We start from the raw sequence: 26,600 nt of genomic DNA, 5'->3' as shown, positions 1-26,600 counted from the left end.
TTCTTTACAGACTTGTTAATCTGTCAGAAAACATGGTTGTGAGTTGTACCCAAGATGGTATATAAACAAACCCCAAGTTCAGCAGTAGTAACACAATGTATCATTTACAGTCAAATGACAGCTCCAGTTCATACCGAACATTCCTCCAACTGATCCCAGAATAAATGTTTTGTACTTACTTAAACAAAAAACACCTTAGTTTGGAGTTAGTCTGACAAAGGATGCGACTATTTTGCCAGACAAAGCACATTTCAACAGCAGTTAATTATTTGCAAAAAAGCTAAACATTTAGGAACGTTTCTCAGAACAAATCACAAGCCTAAAATATCAAGAGTAGGGTCTGCTACAAACTCCTGTTCACTTAACTGGGATAAGTGAACAGACAAACAAAGAAACCAACAATAAAAGGGACCTGACACTGGTGAGGTGTCAAACCAGATGGATACAGGGCAGAATGGGCAGGCAAACAAAGAGTCAGAATCAGAGGGCACACCAGGTGGGCGGACAAGCAGAAAGAATGGCAGTGCAGGAAGACCGACAGCCAAGACAGACGGGGCACTCAGACAGACAGACGGGGCGCTCAAACAGCCACGACAGACGGGGCGCTCAGACAGACGGGGCGCTCAGACAGCCACGACAGACGGGGCGCTCAGACAGACAGACAGACGGGGCGCTCAGACAGCCACGACAGACGGGGCGCTCAGACAGGCAGACAGACGGGACGCTCAGACAGCCACGACAGACGGGGCGCTCAGACAGCCACGACAGACGGGGCGCTCAGACAGCCACGACAGACGGGGCGCTCAGACAGCCACGACAGACGGGGCGCTCAGACAGCCACGACAGACGGGGCGCTCAGATAGCCACGACAGACGGGGCGCTCAGACAGCCACGACAGACGGGGCGCTCAGACAGCCACGACAGACGGGGCGCTCAGACAGACGGGGCGCTCAGACAGCCACGACAGACGGGGCGCTCAGACAGCCAGACAGACGGGGCGCTCAGACAGCCACGACAGACGGGGCGCTCAGACAGACGGGGCGCTCAGACAGACGGGGCGCTCAGACAGACGGGGCGCTCAGACAGACGGGGCGCTCAGACAGGCAGACAGACGGGGCGCTCAGACAGACAGACAGACGGGGCGCTCAGACAGAGACAGACGGGGCGCTCAGACAGACAGACGGGGCGCTCAGACAGACAGACGGGGCGCTCAGACAGACAGACAGGCGGGGCGCTCAGACAGACAGGCGGACGGGGCGCTCAGACAGACAGGGCGCTCAGACAGACAGGCAGACAGACGTGGCGCTCAGGCAGACGTGGCCCTCAGGCAGACGGGGCCCTCAGGCAGACGGGGCCCTCAGGCAGACGGGGCCCTCAGGCAGACGGGGCCCTCAGGCAGACGGGGCCCTCAGGCAGACGGGGCCCTCAGGCAGACGGGGCCCTCAGGCAGACGGGGCCCTCAGTCTGACAGACAGGGCGCTCAGACAGACAGGGCCCTCAGTCTGACAGACAGGACGCTCAGACAGACAGGCAGACAGACGGGGTGCTCAGACAGACGGGGCGCTCAGACAGACAGGGCCCTCAGTCTGACAGACAGGGCCCTCAGTCTGACAGACAGGGCCCTCAGTCTGACAGACAGGGCCCTCAGTCTGACAGACAGGGCCCTCAGTCTGACAGACAGGGCCCTCAGTCTGACAGACAGGGCCCTCAGTCTGACAGACAGGGCCCTCAGTCTGACAGACAGGGCCCTCAGTCTGACAGACAGGGCCCTCAGTCTGACAGACAGGGCCCTCAGTCTGACAGACAGGGCCCTCAGTCTGACAGACAGGGCCCTCAGTCTGACAGACAGGGCCCTCAGTCTGACAGACAGGGCCCTCAGTCTGACAGACAGGGCCCTCAGTCTGACAGACAGGGCCCTCAGTCTGACAGACAGGGCCCTCAGTCTGACAGACAGGGCGCTCAGACAGACAGACAGGGCCCTCAGTCTGACAGACAGGGCGCTCAGACAGACAGGGCGCTCAGACAGACAGACAGACGGGACGCTCAGACAGACGAGGCCCGGGCGGGCCCTCTCGTACCTTCACCTCCTCCACGCGGCGCGCCAGTTTGCTGATCTTGGTGCCGATGTCCTCCTTCTCCAGCTTCCCGGACGATGCCAGCACCTCGGCCACGAAAGACGCCATTTCTGCCCTGGCGTCAAACCCGCTCCCCGCGCAGGCGCGGCGGCCGCCGCAAAGCAGGACGGGAACTACAACCCTTCCCGTCGGCCCCCGCGCGCCTCCCGTTCAAACCCAGGCGCGGGAAGCCAATGCGCAGGCTCCAGCACACTGCGACCTACAGGCCACTGCCGGGGTTGCAGCCGACACCAGCATTATTATTCATATGTTTTCCCCTTGTCAACAGCAAGTCTCAGCCAGGAGTCAGTTGTTGTCACTCCTGTCTCTAAGTCACTTATTGCTTCAAACCCCAAACTACAGTCTTCAGCACAAGATGCAGACTGACGTTAGGTGCAGTACTGCAGAGCATTGTGCTGCCTGGCATGTGAAACCAAAGAAGCCTAAGGGAGTTCCCCTGGTCAATGTCCTATATATAAAAAATTGATTATTTTTTTTGGCCATGTTGCAGGAACTTACTGTGTCCAAGTTGCCTAAAGTTTCCTTGAATTAAAACTGATGTTCTAAAAGCACTTAATTGGCTGTGAAACACTTTGGGATTCTTGTAATTGTTGAAGACACAAGTCTTTTGGTGATGTGAATTTCATGTTCCTTTTTAAAAATATACATATATACTTTGATTGGATGCAACTAGTTAGCAACTCGCCAAGATCCACATGGCAGCACGGTAGCATTGTGGATAGCATAATTGCTTCACAGCTCCAGGGTCCCAGGTTCGATTCCGGCTTGGGTCACTGTCTGTGCGGGGTCTGCACATCCTCCCCGTGTGTGCGTGGATTTTCTCCGGGTGCTCCGGTTTCCTCCCACAGTCCAAAGGTGTGCAGGTTAGGTGGATTGGCCTTCTAAATTGCCCTTAGTGGCCAAAATTGCCCTTAGTGTTGGGTGGGGTTACTGGGTTATGGGGATAGGGTGGAGGTGTTGACCATGGGTAGAGTGCTCTTTCCAAGAGCCGGTGCAGACTCGATGGGCCGAATGGCCTCCTTCTGTGCTGTAAATTCTATGAAAATATACAAGGCCAGTATTCCTATTTCTCAGTTTTACTGTTTTTTTCCTTCTGGGTCCTTCGGCAGGCAAGTTATGGCACAATAGCATGGTGGTCAGCACTGTTGCCTCACAAAACCAAGGACCTGGGTTCAATTCTGAACTAGGGTGACTGTCTCTGTGGAGTCTGCACATTCTTCCCACTCTGCGTGGGGTTTCCTTCGGGCGCTCCGATTCCTTCCCACAGTCCAAAGATGTGCAGATTATTTGGATTTGCCATGCTAAATTGACCCTTAGTGTCCGAAGGTTAGGTTGGTTTATGGGGTAATGTGGATAGGGTGGAGGAATAGGCGTGGTTTGGGGTGCTCTTTCAGACGGTCGGTGCAGACCCGATGGGCCAAATCCCTCCTGCACTGGAGGGATTCTATGATTCTATGACAGCACCTTCCAAACCTGTGACCTCCGCCACTTAGGGGGACAAGGGCAGCAGACACATGGGAACACCACCACCTGCAAGTTCCCCTCCAAGCCACCGTCCATCCTGGCTTGGAACTATATTGACGTTCTCTGGTAGTTGTAATTTTAAGGGCAACACATCCCTCCCCCTTTAACTTCTTTATGCAATCTTTAATAATAGTTCACTCAGTCCTAAATACGAACTAAACATTATGTACCTGAGTTGAAAAGTATTGACATGTACGGCAGCATAGTGGTTAGCACTGTTGCTTCACAGCGCCAGGAACCCAGGTTCCATTCCCAGCTTGGGTCGCTGTCTGTGCGGAGTCTGCATGTTCTTCCCGTATCTATGTGCATTTCCTCCGAGTGCTCCAGTTTCCTCCCAGAAAGTCCCTAAAGACGTGCTTGTTCGGTGAATTGGATGTTCTGAATTCTCCCTCAGCGTACCCAAACAGGTGCCCGAGAGTCGGGCCTAGGGGATTTTCACAGTAACTTCATTGCAGTGTTAATGTAAGTCTACTTGTGACACTAATGAAGATTATTATTATCGATAACCATGTTTATTTTAAAACTCATAAGAAAACTTGCTGCTGGAATTATTTAACTTGAGAATTTTTTAAATTCAGACAACCACTGTGGGGGTAAGAAAGTACACACGCCTCACCTCACATACAAAAAACATGAAATTCTGTCCATGACAAAATCCTTTGGCCATTTCCATCTTTATAAAATCTTTTCCTAATTCCGTGATTATGATTCGTATAGCAGTGCTGACTCAGAAATACCTCTCACTTAATGTTTTTTTTAAAGATTGTAGTGGATTGATGATGAACACATTTACTCAATGGAAGCATCAATCACAGGTATTTGCTCTCAGTCTGTATGGCTTGACGTTAGGATTATAGTTTGTGTGAATTAAATCAAGAATTAAAATGGCCTGTTTGGGGCACATTTCACAGATCCATGCAATAATGATATCAAACTTTTTAATTTGCTTTTTTTTACATTTGATCTTTTTCTTTACCTTTTTGCGTATAGTTCAAGAGATACACTGGAGTTTAGTTACCATTTGACAGCTTCGGGATGCAAGTATGTGAGCTGCCCAACTATGCAACAACACTCTATTCTGCCAACGTGACAATGTTAAATTAATGAATTGTATGTAGCAATTTAGGGCATTGTTGAGAGTAAGAATAAACTGCTATATAAGTCTTCCTTTTAAACTCAGAACAACTCTGAAATTAATTTTTTTAAAGGCATAAACAGTCCAAGAATCTCCTGTTGTGGGTGAGAACCAAGTCAAAAAGCTGCTGAAGATGCATTGTTAGCTTCCTGAAGACACCATGGGAGTAATTTTGACTTTGTGCACAAGTGTAAGATGGAGATGGCAATTTGACAGCCCAAGTCACATCCCTCCTTGTAATTACTTCCACAAAAGGAAGGTGGAAAAACGATTTATAAGGTTGACAGCAGGTCAGAGAGGCTATAGATATCAGTGAAGACTTATTGAGCTAGAGAAAGAGAAGACTTAGTGGTAACCTAGTAAAGGTCCTGTAAGATTATTGAAGGAGTTGATAAGATAGACAAAGGGAAGGCGTTTCCATTTTTTGGTGGAGACCAAAACTAGGGAGTGATAAACATAAGATATTCACTAATAAATCCATAGGAAATTCAGGAGAAGCATCCTTAGCTTGGGAATTGTTCGGGCAGGAAGCATTTGTGTGGACCAGTCAGACTGAAGAGCCTATTTCAGTGCTGTAGATTATCCCGAAGGGAGAACGGGTTGAAATGGTTCCATTGCTGAGGGTAAAAACCTCAACTCTATCACACCACAGGAATCACCAACTGGCACAGTCACTCTCACAGCGGCACACGAGAGTTTGGGAAAGTAATGACAGTTTTGCAGTAAATAGTTGTGCCTCCAATATAGCAGCAACTTGTGAAAACCCTAATACGTTCATCAAGAATTTCCCCTAAAAGTATCATGCATCCAAGAATAAAAACTCACAATTCATTGTTTTAAAAACTTCATTTCTGGTTTACAGGTTTTTGCTGTTTTTAAAATTTAATTTAGATTTGTGATTTTCCAGTGCCCAATGTAAGTGGAAACTATAATTTTACTGTCTGCATTTCAGGAACCACTGTAAATTATTGGAATCGAAATCTAACAATTCAAATTCAAAAACAAACTTAAAATTCTTGTCTTGTCACAGCTAACTGAACATAAACCCGTTAGTTCAGGTAGTTTCAATGGCAGTTTTGTGTTGGTTTTCTCAATAATGTTTCTGTATTTTAATGTAACTAATGAATCCAGGTACATTTTATAGAAAGTTTCTGGAGGGTCATCTGCAAACGATTTGGACATGGACGTCACTTCCTTTATTTAAATCTCTGCTAAATATCAGTTGTGTGCCATCACTTTTAGCAGCATTTCACTGAGGAAAGCTCGATCTGATTTTAATCATCCTTTGCAGAGACAGATCGGAGAGTGCTCAGTGCTAATCCTCTTTAACGTACAGCTGAAAATAGCTGAGCTGTTTAATGTTTCCATGCTTGCTTTGCTGCCTCGTGTCATCCTCTACAATGCAGTCAGTTAAAATGATTTATAAATGGCCTTTTACTGATACAGTCCCCACCATTCACATTGTTTGCATTTATTATGGAGTAGTGACCATGTTAGGCAAATGGCGCCAATCATTTTACCTCATCATAGGTGCCAAAACCACAACATCAACTTCCTGGGATTTGACATTGGCCAAAAACGTTATCAGACCAGCCACCTTTGCTGATGGAAAGTGTTCCGCATCGAGGAACAAAGAACAATACAGCACAGGAACAGGCCCTTCGGCCCTCCAAGCCTGCACCAACCATGGTGCCTGCATAAAACTAAGACCCTATGCACTTACGGAGTCCATATACTTCCATTCCCACCCTATTCATATATATGTCCAGATGCCCCTTAAATGCCACCATCTTACCTTCTCCCACCACCTCTCCAGGCAGAGTGTTCCATATATTTACCACCTTCTGTGTAAAAAGCTTGCCTCGCACATCTGTTCTAAACTTTTCCCCATGCACTTTAAACCAATGTCCCCGAGTACTTGACTCTCCTACCCTAGGAACGAGCATCTGACTATCCATTCTGTCCAGTGCCACTCATAATCTTGTAGATCTTAATCAGGTCACCTCTCAATCTCCGTCGTTCCAGTGAGAACAGACCCGAGTTTATCTAACCTCTCCTCATAGCTAATGCCCTCCATACCAAGCAACATCCTAGTAAACCGCTTCTCTACCCTCTCCAAAGCATCCACATCCTTCTGGTAGTGTGGCGACCAGAATTGTACACAATATTCAAAATGAAGCCTAACTAAGGTCCTATACAGCTGCAATATGATTGTCAATTTTTATATTCATGTGATGAATGTATAATATGAATTTGCACTGTGTATCACTGTGTTCCTGTGGGCTCCATCTGTGAGCCATTGCGTGGCTCTGCCCACAGGGGGAGATGAGGAGCGTGTACAGGACTCCACCCTTGACTCCGCCCATGGCTCCACCCACAACCAGAAGTATAAAGGGCGAAATTCTCCGCCCCCCACGACGGGTGGGAGAATAGCGGGAGGGCCTTCCCGACTTTTTTGACGCCCTCCCGCTATTCTCCCACCCCCCCGCCGAAATCCCGACACGAATCGCTGCCGCCGTTTTTTTACGGCCGGCAGCGATTCACAGCTGTTAGAAGGGCCGAAGTCCCAGCCCTTTACGACCTTTTTACGAACGGCAAACACACCTGGTCCTGCCGTTCGTAAAAACGTCGTGACCACCTGGAAAAAAATAACCATGGCACCGATTGGCACGGCAGTACCACGGCCGTGCCAAGGGTGCCATGGGCCCGCGATCGGTGCCCACCGATCGCGGGCAGCGGGCCCGATGCCCGCGCACTATTTGTCCTTCCGCCGCCCCGCAGTATCAATACGCGGGGCGGCTGAGGGGCAACCCGGACCGCGCATGCGCGGGTTTCGCGCAAAAACGCGATGACGTCACCCGCGCATGCGCGGGTGGCATCTTCCCACCTGCGCATGCGCGGCTGACGTCATATGACGCGTCAGCCGGCGCTAAGTCCGACAAGCGGGTTTAACGATTTTCGTTAAGCCCGACTTGTCGGGGCCTCCGACGTCGGGCTGCTAGCCCCGACGGGGGACCAGAATCGGTCCCCCGTCGGGAAGGGGCGCGATGCCGTAAAACCCGCCCGGGTTTTACGGCGGTTTGACGATTTTTCCCGTTTTGGGAGAATTTCGCCCAAAGTGCTGCGGTCTTGTGAGCCTGCCTTCAATTCAGCTAGTCGCAGGCAGGCTCAGTTGTAAGTCAATTAAAGCCGCAGTTTGCTTCTACTCGTGTCCTTGAGTGACTTGAGGGTCGCATCAATTCAATGCCCCAACCGATGAAGGCCAGCATGCCGTATGCCTTCTTGACCACCTTATCCACATGCGTTGCCACTTTCAGTGAACGGTGAACATGCACGCTCTGCCTGTCAGTACTGGCAAGAGTTCTGCCATTTATTGTGTAATTCCGACATGCATTGGACCTTCCAAAGTGCATTACCTCACACTTGTCCGGATTAAACTCCATCTGCCATTTCTCCGCCCAAGACTCCAACCAGTTTATATCTTGCTGTATCCTCTGCCAACTCTATTCACTATCCGCAACTCCACCAATTTTTGTTGCGTCTGCAAACTTACTAATTAGACCAGCTACATTTTCTTCCAGATCATTTATATACACCACAAACAAAGGCCCCAGAACTGATCCCTGTGGAATGCCGCTAGTCACAGCCATCCATTCAGAAAAGCACCATTCTATTGCTACCCTCTGTATTCTGTGCCCAAGCCAGTTCTGTATCCAACTTGCCAGATCTCCTCTGATCCCATGTGACTTCACCTTTTGTACCAGTCTACCATGAGGTACCTTGTCAAAGGCTTTACTGAAGTCCATGTATATAACATCTACTGCCTTTCCCTTTCCCTCATCTATCATCTTTGTCACTTCCTCGACAAACTCAATTAAATTAGTGAGGCAAACCTTCCCTTCACAAAACCATGTTGTCCGTCGCCAATAAGTCCATTTGTTTTCAAATGTGAGTAAATCCTATCTCTAAGAAACTTTTCTAATAATTTCCCGACCACTGATGTAAGGTTCACTTGCCTATAATTTTCTTCAAAAGCAGTTTGCGCCTGCATGCAGCAAGGGCTGGTCAACATTCAGGCTTAAGCTGATCAGTGTCAAGTAACATTCATGCCGGGCAATGGCCATCTCCAACAAGAAAGAATCTAACTACCTTTGTTTGACATTCACTGCCTTTGCCATCACTGAATACCCCCACCCACACCCTGGGGGGTTACCATTGACCAGAAGCGGAGTTGGACCGACCACATAATTACTGTGGCAACAAAAGTAGATCAGAGGCTGAGAAATGTGTGAGGAGTTATTCATTTCCTGTCTCCCCAATGTCTGTCCACCATCTGCAAGGTGCAAGACAGGAATGTGATAGAACGCTCCCCACTTGTTCCAACAACGCTCAAGAAGTTTGACACTATTCAGGATGTTATCCCAGAGTATAACCCGATCCACCACCACATCCACTCTCTCCACCTCCGGTGGGCAGTGCCAGTGGTGTGTACCATCCAGGGCCGGCTCAAGGTACCGGCAACACGGGCAGTCGCCCGGGGCGCCATGTGCTAGGGGGCGCCATGAAGGAGTGCGTGACCGGCGTCAGAGACCCGGCGCCGTGTAAAGGACTCGGGTCCCGCGCATGCGCAGTTGGGCCGGTGCCAACCAGCGCATTCGCGGTGGCCGCCCTCCCTCAGGCCGCCCCGCACAAACATGGCGGATGGATCCAGGCTCGCCGGTGGTCACTCCGGCCTGGCCTCCCCCCCCCCGCCTCCCCCCCTCCGCCTCCCCCCCTCCGGCCCCCCCCCCGGCCTCCCCCTCCCCCGCCCGCCCCCCCGCCCCCCGCCCCCCCCCCCCGCCCCCGGCCCCCGGCCCCCGGCCCCCGCCCCCGCCCCCGGCCCCCCCCCCGCCACCCCCCCCCCCCCCCAAGGGCGCCGAAGTTCAGCTTGCCCGGGGCGCCAGCAACCCTAGGGCCGGCACTGGTACCACCTACAATCCACCTGGCACCCCCCCCCCCCTCCCAGGTGCCATTACACCTGGTCCATGTTTGTGTAGACCAGTACTAAATGGTGCCCTGGTGAGGTCTGCCAGGTTTGGCCTTTGACCCAGCATTCGGGTATTTAAATGAGCTGTTTGCGTCAGGCAGAGCGAGTTGGGTGACTTGCAATCGGCCTGGCGCAGATCTCGATTGATTCACCCATTGCACCCGGATCTGTACCAGGCGGATCGGGGTTGAATCGCACCCACAAAGACATAAAAAGTAGGAGTAGGAGATGGCCATTCGGCCATTTGAGCCTACTTCGCCATTCAATATGATCATAGCTGATCCTCGATCTCAGTGCCAGATTCTCTTTCACCCCACGGCCGCCCCACGACACGAATCGCTGCTCGCCATTTTTTACGGCGAACAGCGATTCTCCCCTGGCCGATGGGCCGAGTTCCCAGGCCTTTACGGCCGTTTTCACGAACGCAAACACACCTGCTCTCACCGTTCATGAAAACAACCACGGCCGTGCCAAGGGTGGCATGGGCCCGCGATCAGTGCAAACCTGCGCACTCTTTGTTCCTCCGCCGCCCCGCAGGATCAGTCCGCGGGGCGGCTGAGGGGCATGACGGCCCGCGCATGCGCGGGTTTGACGCCTATGCGTGATGACGTCATCTGTGCACGTCAGCCGCCGTGACCCTTGGCGCGCGGGCTCAGCGACGGTCGCTAAGCCTGCGATGCCATGCTTCGCGGGACCGCGCTGCTAGCCCCGACCGGGGGGGGAGAATCGGGTCCCGGGAGGGGGCGCGGAGGCTGCCTTTACGACTCTCCGCATTTGCGGAGAATCGCGCCAACAGCCTCTGTGGTACAGAATTCCACAGATTCACTAACCTTTGAGGGAAGAGATTTCCCCTCATCTCAGTCCTAAATGGTCTACCCGTATCCTGAGACTGTGTCCCCTGGCTCTAGGTTCCCCAACCAGGGAAAATATCCTCCCTGCATTAGTCTGTCCAGCCCTGTTAGAATTTTACACATTTCAATAGATCTTTTCTCATCCTTCTAAACTCTAATGAATACAGGCCCAATCAAACCAATCTCTCCCCATGGGAGAGTCCCCGGTATCAGCTTAGTGAACGTCTGCTGCACTCCCTCCACGACAAGTATATCCTTTCCTAGGTAGGAAGACCAAAACTGCACACAATAATCCAGGTGTGGCCTCACCAAGGCCCTGAATATTGAGGACTCCTGGAGAGCAAGTCTGAGATGTGGAGATCTTTCATTGTACAATAGAAATGGTCCTGTGACTAAGGGACGGGGGTATTTAAATGTTCTAACCATATGAAACCAATCTTCCCAATGCGCCATCATAATTTTCAGTGGCACGAATATTTCAGAAGAAATATTAAGTAAATAGATTTAGGTTAATTCACTGATGTCCGCTTCCTTCGTCACTGAATGAAATAGAATGGGTTCACCAATAAATATTTAATACTGATGTTATCCTGGAATACAGTAAATGACGTTTCATAATCTGATTCGGAATAAGTAAAATACAAGCATACCAAACTAAAGATTCAACAGAAGAGAATTTTTGGGCAAATATGTAGTTATTGGTACAGCCATAGAGAGGGTAGAGAACTTCCTCCCCTGGTGTCAGTGTAGGAGAGCAGAACTCCCCATTTTCCCAAGCCACGATAGCCTCAAACCTCATCCCAAAATTGCATGAAAGGGATTATTCACTTCCCCAATGCGGAAGGATGGCAAAAGCAGTTCATCAGGACCTATGCTGAACCATCAGTTGAAAGGTGGGAGTGGGACTCAACCCCATTAATGACAGAGTGCACCAGAGACCAAACAAAATGACCTTCTCCCAACAGTAAGTGAACCTCTCAAAGTAGGCAACTGTTCCGGGAGCAATCACCTTTTCCTTAGTAAAGATTTGAAGACAATGAGGGGGACTGATCTCACCTCTCAACTGCTAGGGTTCTGCTGAGACCTTTTCAGGTTATAAGGGGCAGATATTGTGAGGTAACTAACCAGATAACCTTTAGAATGAGATGGGAAGTAAACCCATCCAGACCCCTTCCCTCCCTAATAGAAAATATAGCGTCATTGCCAAGGAGTGGAATCCTAGATCTGTCTTAAATGTATTTTCTCCCCATTCACATTGTCCTCAAACCTGCCCTCCATCCAACTGGATAACAACCACTCTGTCCTTCATGAGTTCAGGAATTTCACAGAATCATAGGACTGTTATGGTGTAGAAGGAGGCCATTCGGCCCATACCGGCAAACGAGCATCATGGTTTAGTGCCATTTCCTCACACCCCTGCACATTTTTTTGATTCAAATGATCATCTAATGCCCTTTTGAATGCCTTGATGAGCCTGCCTCCACCACATTTCCAGACATTGCATTCCAGACCCAAGCCACTCATTGTGTGAAAAGGTTTTTTTCCCCCACATCACATTTACTTCTTTTATCACTTTAAATCTCTGCCCTCTCACTCTTGATCCTCTTACAATTGGGAACAATTCCTCCCGATCTACTCTGTCCACCTCCCTCATGATTTTGAACTTCTCTATCAAATCTCCACTTAGCCTTCACCTCTCCAAGGAGAATAGTTCCAACCTCTCCAATCTATCTCCGTAACTGAACTTTCCCATTTCTGGATCCATTCTTCTGCATTCTCTCTAATGCATTCATATCCTTCCTATAGCATGGAGCCGGGAACTGCTCACAATATTCCAACTGAAATCTAACTAATGTCTTCTATATATTCAGCATAACCTCTTTGCTCTTGTACTCTACGCCCGTGAATAAAGCCCAGAACACTATGTGCTCTCCACCTGTCCGGCCACCTTTAGTGATCTCTGCACACATATATATCCAGGTCCCTGTGCTCCTGCACCACATTGTAGGTTACGCATTATATTTCAACAGCATTTAAACTAGGATAACTTTGAAATCAGTGAGGCTTTGTTACTTAAATCAAGTTAGCTCTTGTACAGTTTAAATAAACAATAATATCACACCCCAATATGGAGGAACAAAGAGAAGATTCATTATGGGAAGTGAAACTTAGATGTTTGCAAACGCAGAATGAGGAAAGGCTCATCGGTCCAACAAGCCAAATGTTGCCATCCTATCGTTGTCTCTACCACATCCGTTTTTGATCTTGGATCATTCGAATGTCAGTTTTTCAGTCTTTGCAATGATCGTGCTTTCATTTCCCATCTCGTTCTTGCTGAAGATCTTAGTCAAGGTCAGGTGACTATTTTTTTCTGATCCTCAGTTGATTTTAAGAGTTTTTATTCCTTATTATCCAGCTGATTTCAGAATGCATCCTTTTCATTGCGAGAAGGTTACTTTCTTCAGTTACTCTCTACGTCTTCCATGTTACTCTCTTCTGTAATATTGTAATTCCCAGTCAAACAATGGCCCAGTTCTTTGGTACAGGAGTGATTCAGATTATCCCAGTACAGACTGAGTGAGGACAGATAACTTTTCTCCTTTTCTTTTGCCTCTTGCATGTCCTTTGCACTGCCCAACGACATCCGCACCTCAAATGTCTTCTCAAATTTGGTGTAATCAACTCGGAAAGCACCTTTCTCCAAGGTGATGCAGGACTCAAACCGGTGGCCCCAGAGAATCTCATCTTCTTTATAGGAGGTCCTAGCTTGGCAGGTCATCCCTGTAAAGGAACACAAAATAAAGAGCAACACATCCGTCATTGTCTTAGTTCTGTTGTTTGTTCAATTCGCAGAGCAATGTAACATGATTAGGTACATAGATTGAAGGCCATAACAACCTGTGAAACAGGAGCAGGTCAGATTGACTTATCAGTGGCAAATGGAACTCAATCCAGTTAAGTGAGGTGATGCACTTGGGCAGGACAAACAAGACAAGGGAATACATGATAAACGGCAGGACTCTGAGAAGCACTGAGGATCAGAGGGATCATGGTGTGCATGTACAGCCATCCCTTCAGGTAGCAGAACAGGTGGATACAGTGGTCAAGAAGGAATATGGTATTCTTGCCTTTAGTAGCTGAGGTACAGAGTTTAAGAGCAAGAAGGTTATGCTGGAACAGTGCAAAATGGTGGTTAGGCCACAGCTAGAGTATTGTGTGCAATTCTGGAATCCACATTATCAGAAGGATATGATAGCACTGGAAAGGGTGCAGAGGAGATTTACCAGGATGTTGCCTGGACTGGAGTTGGTTATGAAGAGAGATTGGATAGACTGGGGTTGTTTTCCTTGGAGCAGAGGAGACTAAGGGGAGACATGACTGAGATGTATAAAATTATGAGGGGCATAGATACGGTAGACAGGAAGAAACTTTTCCTCTTGGTGGCACAGTGGTTAGCACAGCTGCCTCACAGCTCTAGGGTCCCGGGTTCAATTCTCCGATGACTGTCTGTGTGGAGTTTGCACTTTCTCCCTGTGTATGTGTGGGTTTCCTCTGGATGCTACAGTTTTAGCATGGCCAAACCACCTAAACTGCTCATCTTTTTGGACTGTGGGAGAAAACCAGAGCACCCGGAGGAAACCCGCACAGACACGGGAGAACGTGCAAACTGCGCACACACAGTGACCCGAGGTCGGAATTGAACGGAGTTGTGAGGCAGCAGTGCTAGCCACTGTGCCACCCTACGGGATTTACCGAGTACTCTGCCGTGTATTTTTCGGTGACGGAGGCGGTCTGACAGCGGGATGCACCGATCCTGCTGTTGCCAACGGGATTTCCCAGTTCCGTGCACCAGCGTCTGACCGTAACTTCCCGCCGGCGTGAACAGCCGGTAAATCCGGCCCGATGTTTCAGTTATACAGAGCATTAGTGAGGTTGTGCGCAGCTTTGGCCTGCCTATTTAATGAAGCATATAAATGTATCGGAGGCAGCTGAGAGGCGGTTTACTAGATTGGTACCTGGAATGAGGAGCCTGTCTTATGAGGATAGGTTGGAAAGGCTGTACTTGTTTCCACTGATGGTTAGAAGGTTGAGGGGAGACTTAATTGAAATAAATGAAATCCTGAATGGGTTCTTGACAAGGTGGATATGGAAAGGATGTTTCTTCTTGTGGGTGAATCCAGAGATAGGGGGCACTGTTTAAAAATTAGGGGGTCACCCTTTTAGGACAGGGACGAGGAGAATTTGTTTTCTCAGTGAGTTGTACAACTTTGGAACTCTCTGTCTCAGAGGGTGATGGAAGCAGGGCCATTGAATATTCTTAAGTTGGAAGTAGCTAGATTCTTGTTCGGCAAGGGAATCAAACTTTACCGGGGTAGATGGGAATGTAGAACTGGGAACACAATCATGACTTTTTTCCCTGGAGTGTAGGAGGCTTAGGGGTAATCTTAGAGAGGTCTATAAAATAATGAGGTGCACAGATATGGTAGATAGTCAGCATCTTTTCCCAAAGGTAGGGGAGTCTAAAACTAGAGGGCATAGGTTTAATGTGAGGTGGGGGAGATACAAAAGAGTCCAGAGAGGCAGTTTTCAGGCAGAGGGTGGTGAGTGCCTGGAACGAGCTGCCAGAGGCAGTGGTTGAGACGGGTACAATTTTGTCCTTTTAAAAAGCATTTAGACAGATTTATGGGAAAGGTGGGCATAGAGGGATATGGGCCAAATCTGGGCAATTGGGACAAACTTAGTGGTTAAAAACTGGGCAGCATTGACAAGTTGGGCCGAAGGGCCTGTTTTCATGCTCTAAACCTTTATGACCTAGAACATACATAGAACATAGAACAGTACAGCACAGAACAGGCCCTTCGGCCCTCGATGTTGTGCCGAGCAATGATCACCCTACTCAAACCCACGTATCCACCCTATACCCGTAACCCAACAACCCCCCCCCCCCCCCCCCCCCCCCACCCCCTTAACCTTACTTTTTTTTAGGACGGGCAATTTAGCATGGCCAATCCACCTAACCCGCACATCTTTGGACTGTGGGAGGAAACCGGAGCACCCGGAGGAAACCCACGCAGACATGGGGAGGACGTGCAGACTCCGCACAGACAGTGACCCAGCCGGGAATCGAACCTGGGACCTTGACCTCTATAATCTTAACAAATGGCAGAGCAGGCCCGAATGTTCGAATGGCCTCCTTCTGCTCCTATTTTGTAACCTTGATGCACACATGCCCCACGTATTTCACAGGGAACATTTAAGAGGTTAGGCTACAACTAACCTGTAGATTCCACTATGCCTTCCAGGATCACAATAATTTCAAACTGTTCCCTCTTCATTGACTCAGCACACATTTCCCAGAAAGGGCTGCTCTCATCAATGGTGTGGTTGATGGTTTGGGGTTCTACCAGGAAGAGACGGTCTTTCCCTGTGTCATAGCCAAGGTTAATTTCTGTTTGATCCAGAGGTATGAATTCACCTTCTTTTGTTTGTCTAGATTTGATGAGTTTGGCTCGTAGTTTTGCATCAACCATGTGACTTTCCCTCAAGTCACCAATCCTGAACATCAGGCAAAGCCTATCATCCCTGTGCGATATCACTGCATATTGACTAAACTTCAGGGTCTCAGCCCGCTTCTTGGGCCGTGAGATCTTCACAAACACACAGCCCACCATCATGGCGTCAATCATTGAACCCACGATGCACTGGGCAATGAGTAAGATGACGCCCTCTGGACAATTAGACGTTACCATACGAGTCCCATAACCAATTGTCCTTTGGCTTTCGATAGACAACAGTAAGGCAGAAATGAAGCCATCCACGTTATCTAGGCAAGGTTTCCAGTCAGGTTCACCGACATGATTAATGTCATCTCTAAGGTATGCATCCAAGAAGTACAAAATTCCGAAAGTCATCCAAGTTATAATGTAGCACATCATGAAGATAACGAGAAACCACCGATACTTCAAATCCACAATTGTAGTGAAAATATCAAACAGGAACTTGTGCTTCTCTTCAATGTGTCCAAGATTCACTTGGCATTTCCCATCTTTCAGTACATAACGTTGTCGCTTCCTCTGATATGCAATATTGAAGAGTTGCTGATTGTCATTCATCAGTTTGCACCGCTGTTTAGGGGAACCTGGAACAGATAAGGTACTCCTTGCTGAAGCTCGTAGATTTTGTGTATGATTAGGAAGATTGGGTAAGCTGCCAGCATGCCTTGGGTACCACTTTGTTTTAATATCTTGGGAAGCTGTGCCGCTGGTCAATATGCGACGATGCCTGGGGTGCTCGTCCACATCAATGGACACACTTAACCTCTGCTTGACGTTTGAGTTGGGCGTAAGTAGGGGGCAATTTGTGGTTGGACTAGAAGCAAACTGCAGAGCTGAATCATCATTCGTTGTTTGTGTCTCACAATTCTTCCAGCCTACCAGTGGCTTTATATTTGAGATAATGCTGGTTCTTCCAGAAGTTGAGGAATTGCTATGTGATGGAGATTTTGGAATATCTTCTAATGTGGCTATCAACTTGGTTTCTGACTGCAACAGAGAAGTTGTTGAAATATTTTACATTTTTTCAACAATTATCTTTTGTTATCTAACTCCCCCCCGCCCCAACCCGACCATTAAAAAAAAGCTGAAGGCAATTTTGACTTTGGGTCATCATCAACCATTGGTCGTAAATCTCTTCATAATGTAGATGGGGAGAGATGTACAATGGGCAGTTGCTCCTATATTACCAGTTTGACATTATTACCTGAAGTCGAATTTAGCTTCCTCAATTTGGACCAACTGCAATTCTCCCATTGACACTAGGGTCAAAAAATGGTATATGTATTGCATTTTATATCTGTTGTGTAATGTTTTTCAAAGCCTGGGTTTAGGTACACACATATATTTATATGTTGCAGTAATGTCAATAAAGAATCTAGGTTAAGATATCCAGACTCTGTGGCTGCAAACGATGCAATTAAGAATTCATAGAAGTGAGATCATCATTTGTTCCAACCATGTATGTGAGAGGGCCTCACGGTAGCATGATGGTTAGCATCAATGCTTCACAGCTCCAGGGTCCCAGGTTCGATTCCCGGCTGGGTCACTGTCTGTGTGGAGTCTGCACGTCCTCCCCGTGTGTGCGTGGGTTTCCTCCGGGTGCTCCGGTTTCCTCCCACAGTCCAAAGATGTGCGGGTTAGGTGGATTGGCCATGCTAAATTGCCCGTAGTGTAAGGTTAATGGGGGGATTTGTTGGGTTACGGGTATACGGGTTACGTGAGTTTAAGTAGGGTGATCATTGCTCGGCACAACATCGAGGGCCGAAGGGCCTGTTCTGTGCTGTACTGTAAGGGCTAATGGACTTTTGTTTATAGAAAGAAGATTCCCTGGAAAGTAGATAATTTTGTGTAGACATTTTGTTTAGACTTAAGTAAGCAGGGCATCTAAGTTGGATAAAAATGATGTAACAATAGGAGGAGCCAGGTATGCAACAGCCAGTTTAGCTTTTAGTTTTGCTCAGAGCTTGAAGCTGAGCGTGAGCTCTTGCTAATGACTGTCAGGTTATGCAATAATCTCTCAAAGGCAGCAATATTTGCAGCTGTGAGTGAAATGGTCTCTCTCTCGCTCTCTCCAAGCAATCTTTCCAATAAACCTCAATCCTGAGGAAAGCAAGTATCCATGTGTTTGCCAACTTTATTTATAAGTGGCGATTGACCCGTGATGGACTTTGCTTAATTGAAGATGGAGAAGGTATCAGTTAGAAGTTAAAGTGTTACCTTTTATTGTTAAGAGTTGTTTAACTGTTAATTGTAAGCTATTTTCTGTGATCTTAATGTATTTTGACATGTGTTAAGAATAAAGTTTGTTTTAATATGCCAGATACCTATTTGTCAATGGAACCATTCCTGGAGCAAGGTATCCTTTCTTCAGTTTTAAAAATTTAAAAGGAGTGTTTGGGGTTCTTGTCCGGTTTCCAAACAAATGTCAGAGTCTCATCCAAGATCTTAACAACACCACTTAACTCGGCATGGACAGACCCCTCAATGTGGACCATTCCTAATCTCATGTATTGGCTAGATAAACTCATTTAGGCAACAGGTGGAAGTAGATGTAACTTCAATAACACCTTGGAGTCCTGTCGATGATCAATGTCTGCAAGGTGAATTCCTTTATCCTGGCCATGTTACAATGAAGGCTCATTGGCTACTACTTGAATTTTCACTTTCCCAACCACACAATGCTGTAGGACTGGCCTCAGCTGTATCCTATAATTAGGAGCATTTTAAAACCCACACAAGCTATCACTTAGTACTGTCATAAATACTGTTACATCAGTACTTATCTTCTCTCCTCATCGCACTTCATTTCCTTTCCCATTATGTGCCTTCTCACATTGGTTAAATGCCAGAAGCATCCAGACCAATTCCAGTTTTGATTTCAATTTCACAATCCAAATATTAGGAAAATGGAAGCAATGGATGTCTAGGCTCCTGAAAAGTTTCAGGAAACCATGTGCTCTTATTCTTTCGCTTCCTGCACCCAATGGTACACTAAGCAGACTTTTGTCTGTTTCCATAGATGGTTATTCCTATGGAAGGTCGCTGGAGGCATCACTATGCATCAAGCTGGCTGGCCAGGAGTCTCTCCCGCTCTTACCATCAGCTATTGGTGCGTTTGGAAAGATTTTGCAGGTTGACACTCAACCTGTTTGGCTGTGTTATGAACGCACCTTCCTTGGTCATCAAGTCCTGGCTGGGAATTGAACCCGGAGCTTTTGGCTCAGGCAAGAGCACCACTCATTGCCCCACAAGACCTCTTCAAACCATGTATTGCTGTCTTGATTAAGCAGTCAGTGCAGTGTGAATTCACAATGTTCTACACTGTGGTATGCACTCTTGGGTCTAAGTCTTATCAAGTTCTGAGCATTAATTTTACTCTGTTGAAGAAATCAAAGGGTGGAAATAGATCCAGGGCAATTGCAGCAAAATGGATGATAGAGAATCAGAAACGCTCTTTATATCACCTTGACATTCTTTTCGATTAACTTTGAAAGAGAATCAAGATGGATTAATCTGCCAATTCATTAACATCCATTTTGAAGTGAATACCAAAAATAAATTTGATCCCCACTCTTTAAAGGAGAGAGAGAGACAGACTAGTAGAATCCTAGCATACAGAAAGGCTTATTTTTCCCTTTTTATCTCCCCATCTTCTGAAGATGTCGATTCTGATGACTATTGTTCCATGAGCGTCCTCCAAAATTCTAACCCAAATCATATACCTGGACAGTGGGAATCAGCCATCTATTTGTTGCTGACAAGCTTCACAAACAAGCCTGATCCTCTCCTTACTTGACGTTCACACATTCTTCCCTATCGTGGATGTTAAAAAGTGATCAGGACAGCAGTCCCTTGCCTTTAATCCAGGGCATTTATCCCAGTTCTAAGAACTTCACTGTGACTTCAGCTCACAGAAGCCAATTTATGGGATTGGAGGTTGAATTTTCTCATTGGCTTGACACCGTACCACACCACCAGACTGTCACGTGAAGGTTTTATTCAAAAGTGACAAACCTTTTTGATTTGGTCTGTTTGCGAAAGACTCAACAATTAGAGTCAACATTCAGAATGGTTTTTGCATTAAAAATGAGACACTATCAGTCCATTTACATACCTTCCCCTTTAATTCAAGCAATTCTCCTATATTTACCCACCTTTACTGAGAACGTTCCATATTGGCCTCTGTCCATCGAAATCCTCGGGAGATACGCCAACATGTGCCTACCTCTCGGAGTTTGGGCAGGAGGTATGGAGTTCCGATGACTTTTGCGCTCCTTGTAGTTTGCTGGTAAAGAACTGATGCGATGATAGGCACAGACTTCATTGTCCCTGTACAGGTCCATGCTACAACTCATTGTGGTGGTTTTCATGGTATCTCTTACTCCGAAATGCACTGTTACAAAAGAAGAACCTTTCTTTGTTATTCCAAAATTAACCAGATAAAATGCTCTTTGGTAATTTTCCCTTAAACTGAAAGATCTTTAGGTTTTTATTTTACTTTTTAAATATGTCTTCACATCTCTAGTAGTTTCAGGGTCACTGGAAGATATGGCCAGTGGTATTCCTCGTACTGTTGGAGTCATCTGTGGACATCTCTTTCATTACTGCCCTCCACATACTTACTGCTGCTCTATCTCTCAGAACCTTACGCATGCCTTTCCTGAATATGAATTATCTTGTTGTTCATTGCTACGCCAAGTAAAATGGCACCAAGGGACTGGGTTATCTCAGCATCCGTTCAGCAAGTGAGAGAGCCCTCTTGGAATAAAGTCATTTAATAATCACTGTGCATCCAATCACACTTATTTCTGCTCAGATTTCTGCTTGGTGACACTCCCCAGGGGTGATAATTGAGACATTGAGCTGTGTCATGAATATCAGGCCTGGACCCATGTGTTGCTGTAACCCTGAAGTACCACTTGAGGAAGGTACCTTTGAATTTATATCGGCCCACAAATCATTCACGAACACTGATCTGGACCATTACGAGGTCCTTGGCACTTTATTCTGTCATTCTGTAGATCCACAAAGGCCGAGTTTCAAACTCCCAGACAGATAAACAGCGGTAATTTGTGAATAAAATGTAGCAATTAGTCTCAAAGGCTTACAATGCAAAGCAACACTTAGATAGCAACTGCTTAATGATGGTCTTTATTAATTGCTAGCTAATTATTGATATTTGGCATATTCTAGAATCTATGTTTATGCTGAATCCACATAAGTGGGCATTCAACCTGTCTAGATTGCTTTATCTTGGTTTCTGTTGGCATGCAGCTGCACTGTGTACTTGTATTATGCAGAGTCAATGTATGGTTTAGTGCCCAATTAGAAGGGAAAGATATCCTCTAAGTTGCCATGTTCCTGAAGTTAGTGAGCTCAGGGAAGTATGAGCCCAATGTATCAGTTTCTAATTGTTGTCTAATGACTCCTAGTGGAAAATGTACATGCATTGATTGGGCTTGTATGTGATGCCCCAATACAGTTGTGGGTACATGTGGTTAACCTGGAGTATGTGCTGACAAGTAGCTGACCAGCAGTCATAAAATGTTTTCTCAGCAAGTGAAAGAGCCTTCGGGGGAGAACAGAAGGCATTTGTGGGGAGAATAAATCATTATTATTTCCTCTGCATGGCAGTTGTTTGTGCCTGTCTCTAAGCTAGGCATTACTTTTACTTCTGCTGTCTGTGACTTAGCTGGGCTGGTTTAGCACAATGGGCTAAACAGCTGGTTTGTAATGCAAAACAAGGCCAGAAGCGCGGGTTCGTATTCCCGTACCGGCCTCCCCGAACAGGAGCCGGAATGTGGCAACTAGGGGCTTTTCACAGTAACTTCATTGAAGCCTACATGTGACAATAAGCTATTATTATTATTAACTCGTTCCAGGTCCTGTTCATTTATCAACCCTGCGCTTACTGACCTAGATTAGCGCCCGGACAATCACCATTTTGATTTTAACATGCTCTTTCTTGTTTTCTAATCCCTCCATTGTGGTGACTCTCCCGCTCCCTATAATCTCCACAAACCTAACATCACCTTGTGTAACTCAGTGTCACGTTTTGGCTCATGATGCTCCTGCAAAGCACCTTATCACGTTATTACGTTACAGGTGCCACATAAATTTAAGTTGTTGTTGTTAGTTCAGCAAACAGTGAACACGGCTGCATCCAATTTCTCCAAGATTTAGTTTAACCTGTGGGCAAGCCTATTTAAACGGAATAGGTAAATGCCACCATTTAAATTCTGGACATAACAATGTGGTTTGAACATGTAATGTACTTGTCCATTAAATAATTCCTAAATTGAAATGCCCGTTTCTTGGCATTAAATATTTCTCATTCAGTCTCAAGTTATCTAAGCAATTTATTTATGGTCAGCATATGCATGGTAAAATTATCTAATCTGGAGACTGGGCAGCACGGTAGCACACATGGCTGGCAATGTGGCTTCACAATGCCAGGGTCCCAGGTTCGATTCCCTGCTGGGTCACCGTCTGTGCGGAGTCTGCACGTTGTCTGTGCGGGTTTCCTCCGGCTGCTCTGGTTTCCTCCCACAATCCAAAGACGTGCAGGTTAGGTGGATTGGCCATGCTAAATTGCCCTTAGTGTAGTGTCCAAAAAAGGTTAGGAGGGGTTATTCGATTATGGGGATCGGGTGGCAGTGAGGGCTTAAGTGGGTCGGTGCAGACTCGATGGGCCAAATGGCACTGTAGGTTCTATATTCTATGTCCTTAACCCATGCATGCATGTTAAAATGTAAATGTTCAACTCTTGAATAAAAAGGCTTATAGAGAGAGCACCGCTCTTATTCGATTCTCATCCAGGAAGAATGGCTTGTTTTTTGGCTAATCGATTTTCAAGGTGAGGATTTCCAGCGCTGATGAATTCAGACACTTACACCAAGCATCCCAGGTCGGGTGGAGGGTAGAGCTTCCTCTACCCTGCCCCAACAATATCCCTCAGCCCAAACCTCAGAATAATTTGGACTATTATTTTCCCGTTCTCACACACCATTGTCATGCACTCAAGGTAGGTGCTTTAGTCCAGTCGGATTGAAATCCGCTTATAAGGGAACCAGGTGAGAGATTTCATTCCTAATCATTATCATTATTTTGAGCATAAGCCACACAGGTGTTCTACATCACTATACCAATGTATCCTGCTTCACATGGACAATATACACTGGCATTGTCCACTGCGCAAGCACCTCATGAAAGAATACATTTTTAAGAATCAATCTCCATAAATATCAGATTCTGCTCTGTTGAAAAATTTTAAGAGGTTTGATTTTGCTGGTTTGCCAATCATACAATATGCAAATGGAAGGATATAGGATTATCTATACCTATATTTATATTTCATACATGAGATGTGTACTTTTACTCAACAAACTGAGGCATAAAGTGTTACCTTTCACAAGAAGATACATACAAGGTAGGGCTCATTCTTTAAACAAGGTACCTGTTGCAATTCAGTTCAACTTAAAATCCAGTCCTGTACTTAAGCCGCTTTCAGTGCTCCAAGATGGAAAGAAGATTCTTTCAATTTCCTTCCTTCAGAAAGAACCAAGCTGGTCTAAGACAAAAAAATGAAATCTCAATCGCAGTGTTTAGTCTGATACATCATCCATTGTCCAATGGCAAAATGTAGTTATTTTCCCTCGATAGAGCGTTGTTTTTCCAAATGGAAGTGTTGAGATCTGGAAGTGAGGCTAATTACTTCCAATCCCTCAGGCACAGGCTCCTTCCTAATCTGCCTCAAGGTCACCCAGCATTAATTCAAGATGTGATAAGCAGAAAGGGAGGGCCCAGAGCAGGATACTACACAGAATTCATTTCCGGTGAGAACCAGACGGAGAACGTTTACCCACCACAGTTTCCTCTCAAAGCCTTCCTGACCATCAATTGCACCATTCTCATGTTGTCACCTTAAATGTACCTAATGGTAAATGTTCAGTTAAGCTGCTCAGAGCACTAGGCATGTTAGTTTTTGTGAATCAAATTAAATAATGACAACAATCTTTATTATTGTCACAAGTAGGCTTACATTAACGCTGCAATAAAGTTACTGTGAAAAGTCCCTAGTCGCCACATTCCAGCACCTGTTTGGGTACACGGAGGGAGAATTCAGAATGTTGAATTCACCTAACAAGCACGTCTTTCGGGACTTGTGGAAGGAAACCGGAGCACCCGGAAGAAACTCATGCAGACACAGGGGAGAACGGGCAGACTCCGCACGGACAGTGACACAAGCAGGAATTGAACCCGGGACTCTGCCGCTGTGACGCAACAGTGCTAACTAATGTGCTACTGTGTCGGCCATAGCACAGTTACAGCAACAACACCCAGCGTCGGTGTTTATGCTGTATGTGAGCCTCCTCTCGTCCTTCGACTAACTCCATCAAACCCAGGTTCTTGGGATCCGTTCCATGGTGCGTACTTTTACTTGAAAAGCTTTTCTGTCCTGGTTAGCAGATAGATCATTTGAACCGGACACAGTAAAAGCAGAGCAAAACAGAGGGACTGGATGGTACATCGGACTACGTATTGGATCATTCAATATCCAGCTTCTGCTGATGGGGTGGAAATTTCAGTTGGCTAGAGAATAATCTCAAATCACATCTGAGTGGGTAAAAGTCCTGAACACTGACAACTTGATCGTTCTTCTCTGGGATCAGTTGCATTTCAAAGTAGTTAATTGAGTGTGAAAGTTTTCTGAGATAGGATAAGGTGTTTCCTAACTGCAAATCTTTCCAATCACTTATCAATTGATTTTATTTTTAATGAAATAGTACACCTCATATACATTGCATGTGAGCTGATATATGGGGGGGGGGGGGTAATTTTCCGAGCCCCTCGCCGGGCCAGAAAATCGCCGCAACTGCACCACGATGCCCGACGCCAGCGCACGATTCTCCGAGGTGCGGAGAATCGGTGCCATTTGCGCCAGCGTGGTTGGCGCGGCCCCGGCCGAGGGCTGCTGGAATCGGCGGGGCCACCGATTCTCCGGCCCAGATGGGCCGAGCGGCCGCGCAGATACGACAGATTCCTGCTGGCGCCATTCACCCCTGGTCGCTGCCGGAGGGAACTCTGTGGGAACGGAAGGGGGGTCGGCCTATGGGAGGGGGGAGAGGGGGGCTCCGTCCCCGGTGTCATAATGTACACACAGGTATATGATGGTGTGCAGACAGGCAGTGATTGACACACAGGATGACCAGTGAACACACAGAACACAGCAGCCATCTTCACCCTCCGCCTCCATGCGCGTTCCATGGGCGGTGCCATCTTGTCCGCCGCCATCTTCTTCCTCACAGGTACTCCAGACGCCGCCATTTTGTCCTCCCTTCGGACGGGACCACGAGACTCGGGTCGCTGCCGCTACTCGTCGGACTCGTCAGACTCGTCAGCCGATCACCCGCTACTCGCCTCCGTGACGCTCGACCAGTCCCGTCCTCGCAACCTGGCACCCTCTTCCACGGCGGTGCTGGTCAACGGCCACGTGACCTCGTGCCTCATCGACTCCGGGAGCACCGGGAGCTTCATTCACCCGGACACGGTAAGGCGCTACTCCCTTGCGGTCCACCCCGCCAACCGGCAGATCTCCCTAGCCTCCGGTTCCCACTCTGTCCCGATCCGGGGCTTCTGCCTGGTTAAACTCACTGTACAGGGCGTGGAATTCGACCGTTTCCGCCTGGACATTCTCCCCAACCTCTGCGCGTTACTCTTACTAGGCCTGGATTTTCAATGCAACCTCCAGAGCCTCACCCTCAAATTCAGCGGACCCCTACCACCACTCACCATTTGCGGCCTCGCGGCCCTCAAGGTCGAGCCTCCCTCCCTCTTTGCCAATCCGACTGCAGATTGCAAGCCTGTCGCCACCAGGAGCAGACGGTACAGCACCCAGGACAAGACCTTCATCAGGTCCGAGGTCCAGCGGCTGCTTCGGGAGGGTATTATCGAGGCCAGCAACAGTCCCTGGAGAGCCCAAGTGGTGGTGGTTAAAACTGGGGAGAAACACAGAATAGTCGAGGACTACAGTCAGACCATCAACCGGTACACGCAGCTCGACGTGTACCCCCTCCCCCGCATATCTGATATAGTCAATGAGATTGCACAGTACCGGGTCTTCTCTCCAATTGACCTGAAATCTGCCTACCACCAGCTCCCCATCCGTAAATCGGACCATCCCTACACTGCCTTCGAGGTGGACGGTCGCCTGTATCAATTTCTTAGGGTTCCCTTCGGCGTCACTAACGGGGTCTCGGTATTTCAACAGGAAATGGACCGAATGGTTGACCGGTACGAACTGCGGGCCACGTTTCCGTACTTAGACAATGTCACCATCTGCGGCCATGACCAGCAGGACCATGACGCCAACTT

The 26,600-nt window shown here is 47.5% G+C and overlaps 2 protein-coding genes across 4 annotated transcripts in view; both read right to left on the bottom strand.

The window, feature by feature from the left end:
• zw10 (zw10 kinetochore protein) overlaps positions 1–2,233 on the bottom strand; it is a 34,839-nt gene extending 32,606 nt beyond the window's left edge. Inside the window, exon 1 of the mRNA XM_038778979.1 lies at positions 2,079–2,233. Coding sequence (XP_038634907.1) covers positions 2,079–2,183 — 105 coding nt within the window. The 5' untranslated portion in view covers positions 2,184–2,233. The remainder of the gene's footprint in view (positions 1–2,078) is intronic.
• An 8,996-nt stretch (positions 2,234–11,229) lies between these two features.
• On the bottom strand, positions 11,230–23,986 carry LOC119954265 (G protein-activated inward rectifier potassium channel 3-like). 3 transcript variants are annotated; one of them, XM_038779354.1, is made up of 4 exons: positions 23,632–23,986; positions 20,381–20,619; positions 15,950–17,213; positions 11,230–13,452 (listed from the first exon to the last, which is right to left on the bottom strand). In XM_038779354.1, exons 1-4 carry the CDS (start codon positions 23,648–23,650, stop codon positions 13,133–13,135), a joined length of 1,842 nt encoding a protein of 613 aa, XP_038635282.1. In that variant the 5' UTR covers positions 23,651–23,986; the 3' UTR covers positions 11,230–13,132. The 3 variants fall into 3 exon arrangements, with proteins under 3 accessions (XP_038635282.1, XP_038635283.1, XP_038635284.1); XM_038779355.1 differs by having other exon boundaries at positions 23,683–23,985; XM_038779356.1 differs by lacking the exon at positions 23,632–23,986 and adding an exon at positions 21,159–22,675.
• Between the last annotated feature and the right edge of the window lie 2,614 nt (positions 23,987–26,600).

This window comes from Scyliorhinus canicula, chromosome 19, assembly GCF_902713615.1.
Source record: "Scyliorhinus canicula chromosome 19, sScyCan1.1, whole genome shotgun sequence".
Taxonomy (NCBI): domain Eukaryota; kingdom Metazoa; phylum Chordata; class Chondrichthyes; order Carcharhiniformes; family Scyliorhinidae; genus Scyliorhinus; species Scyliorhinus canicula.
This window is presented reverse-complemented; position numbering and strand designations above follow the sequence as displayed.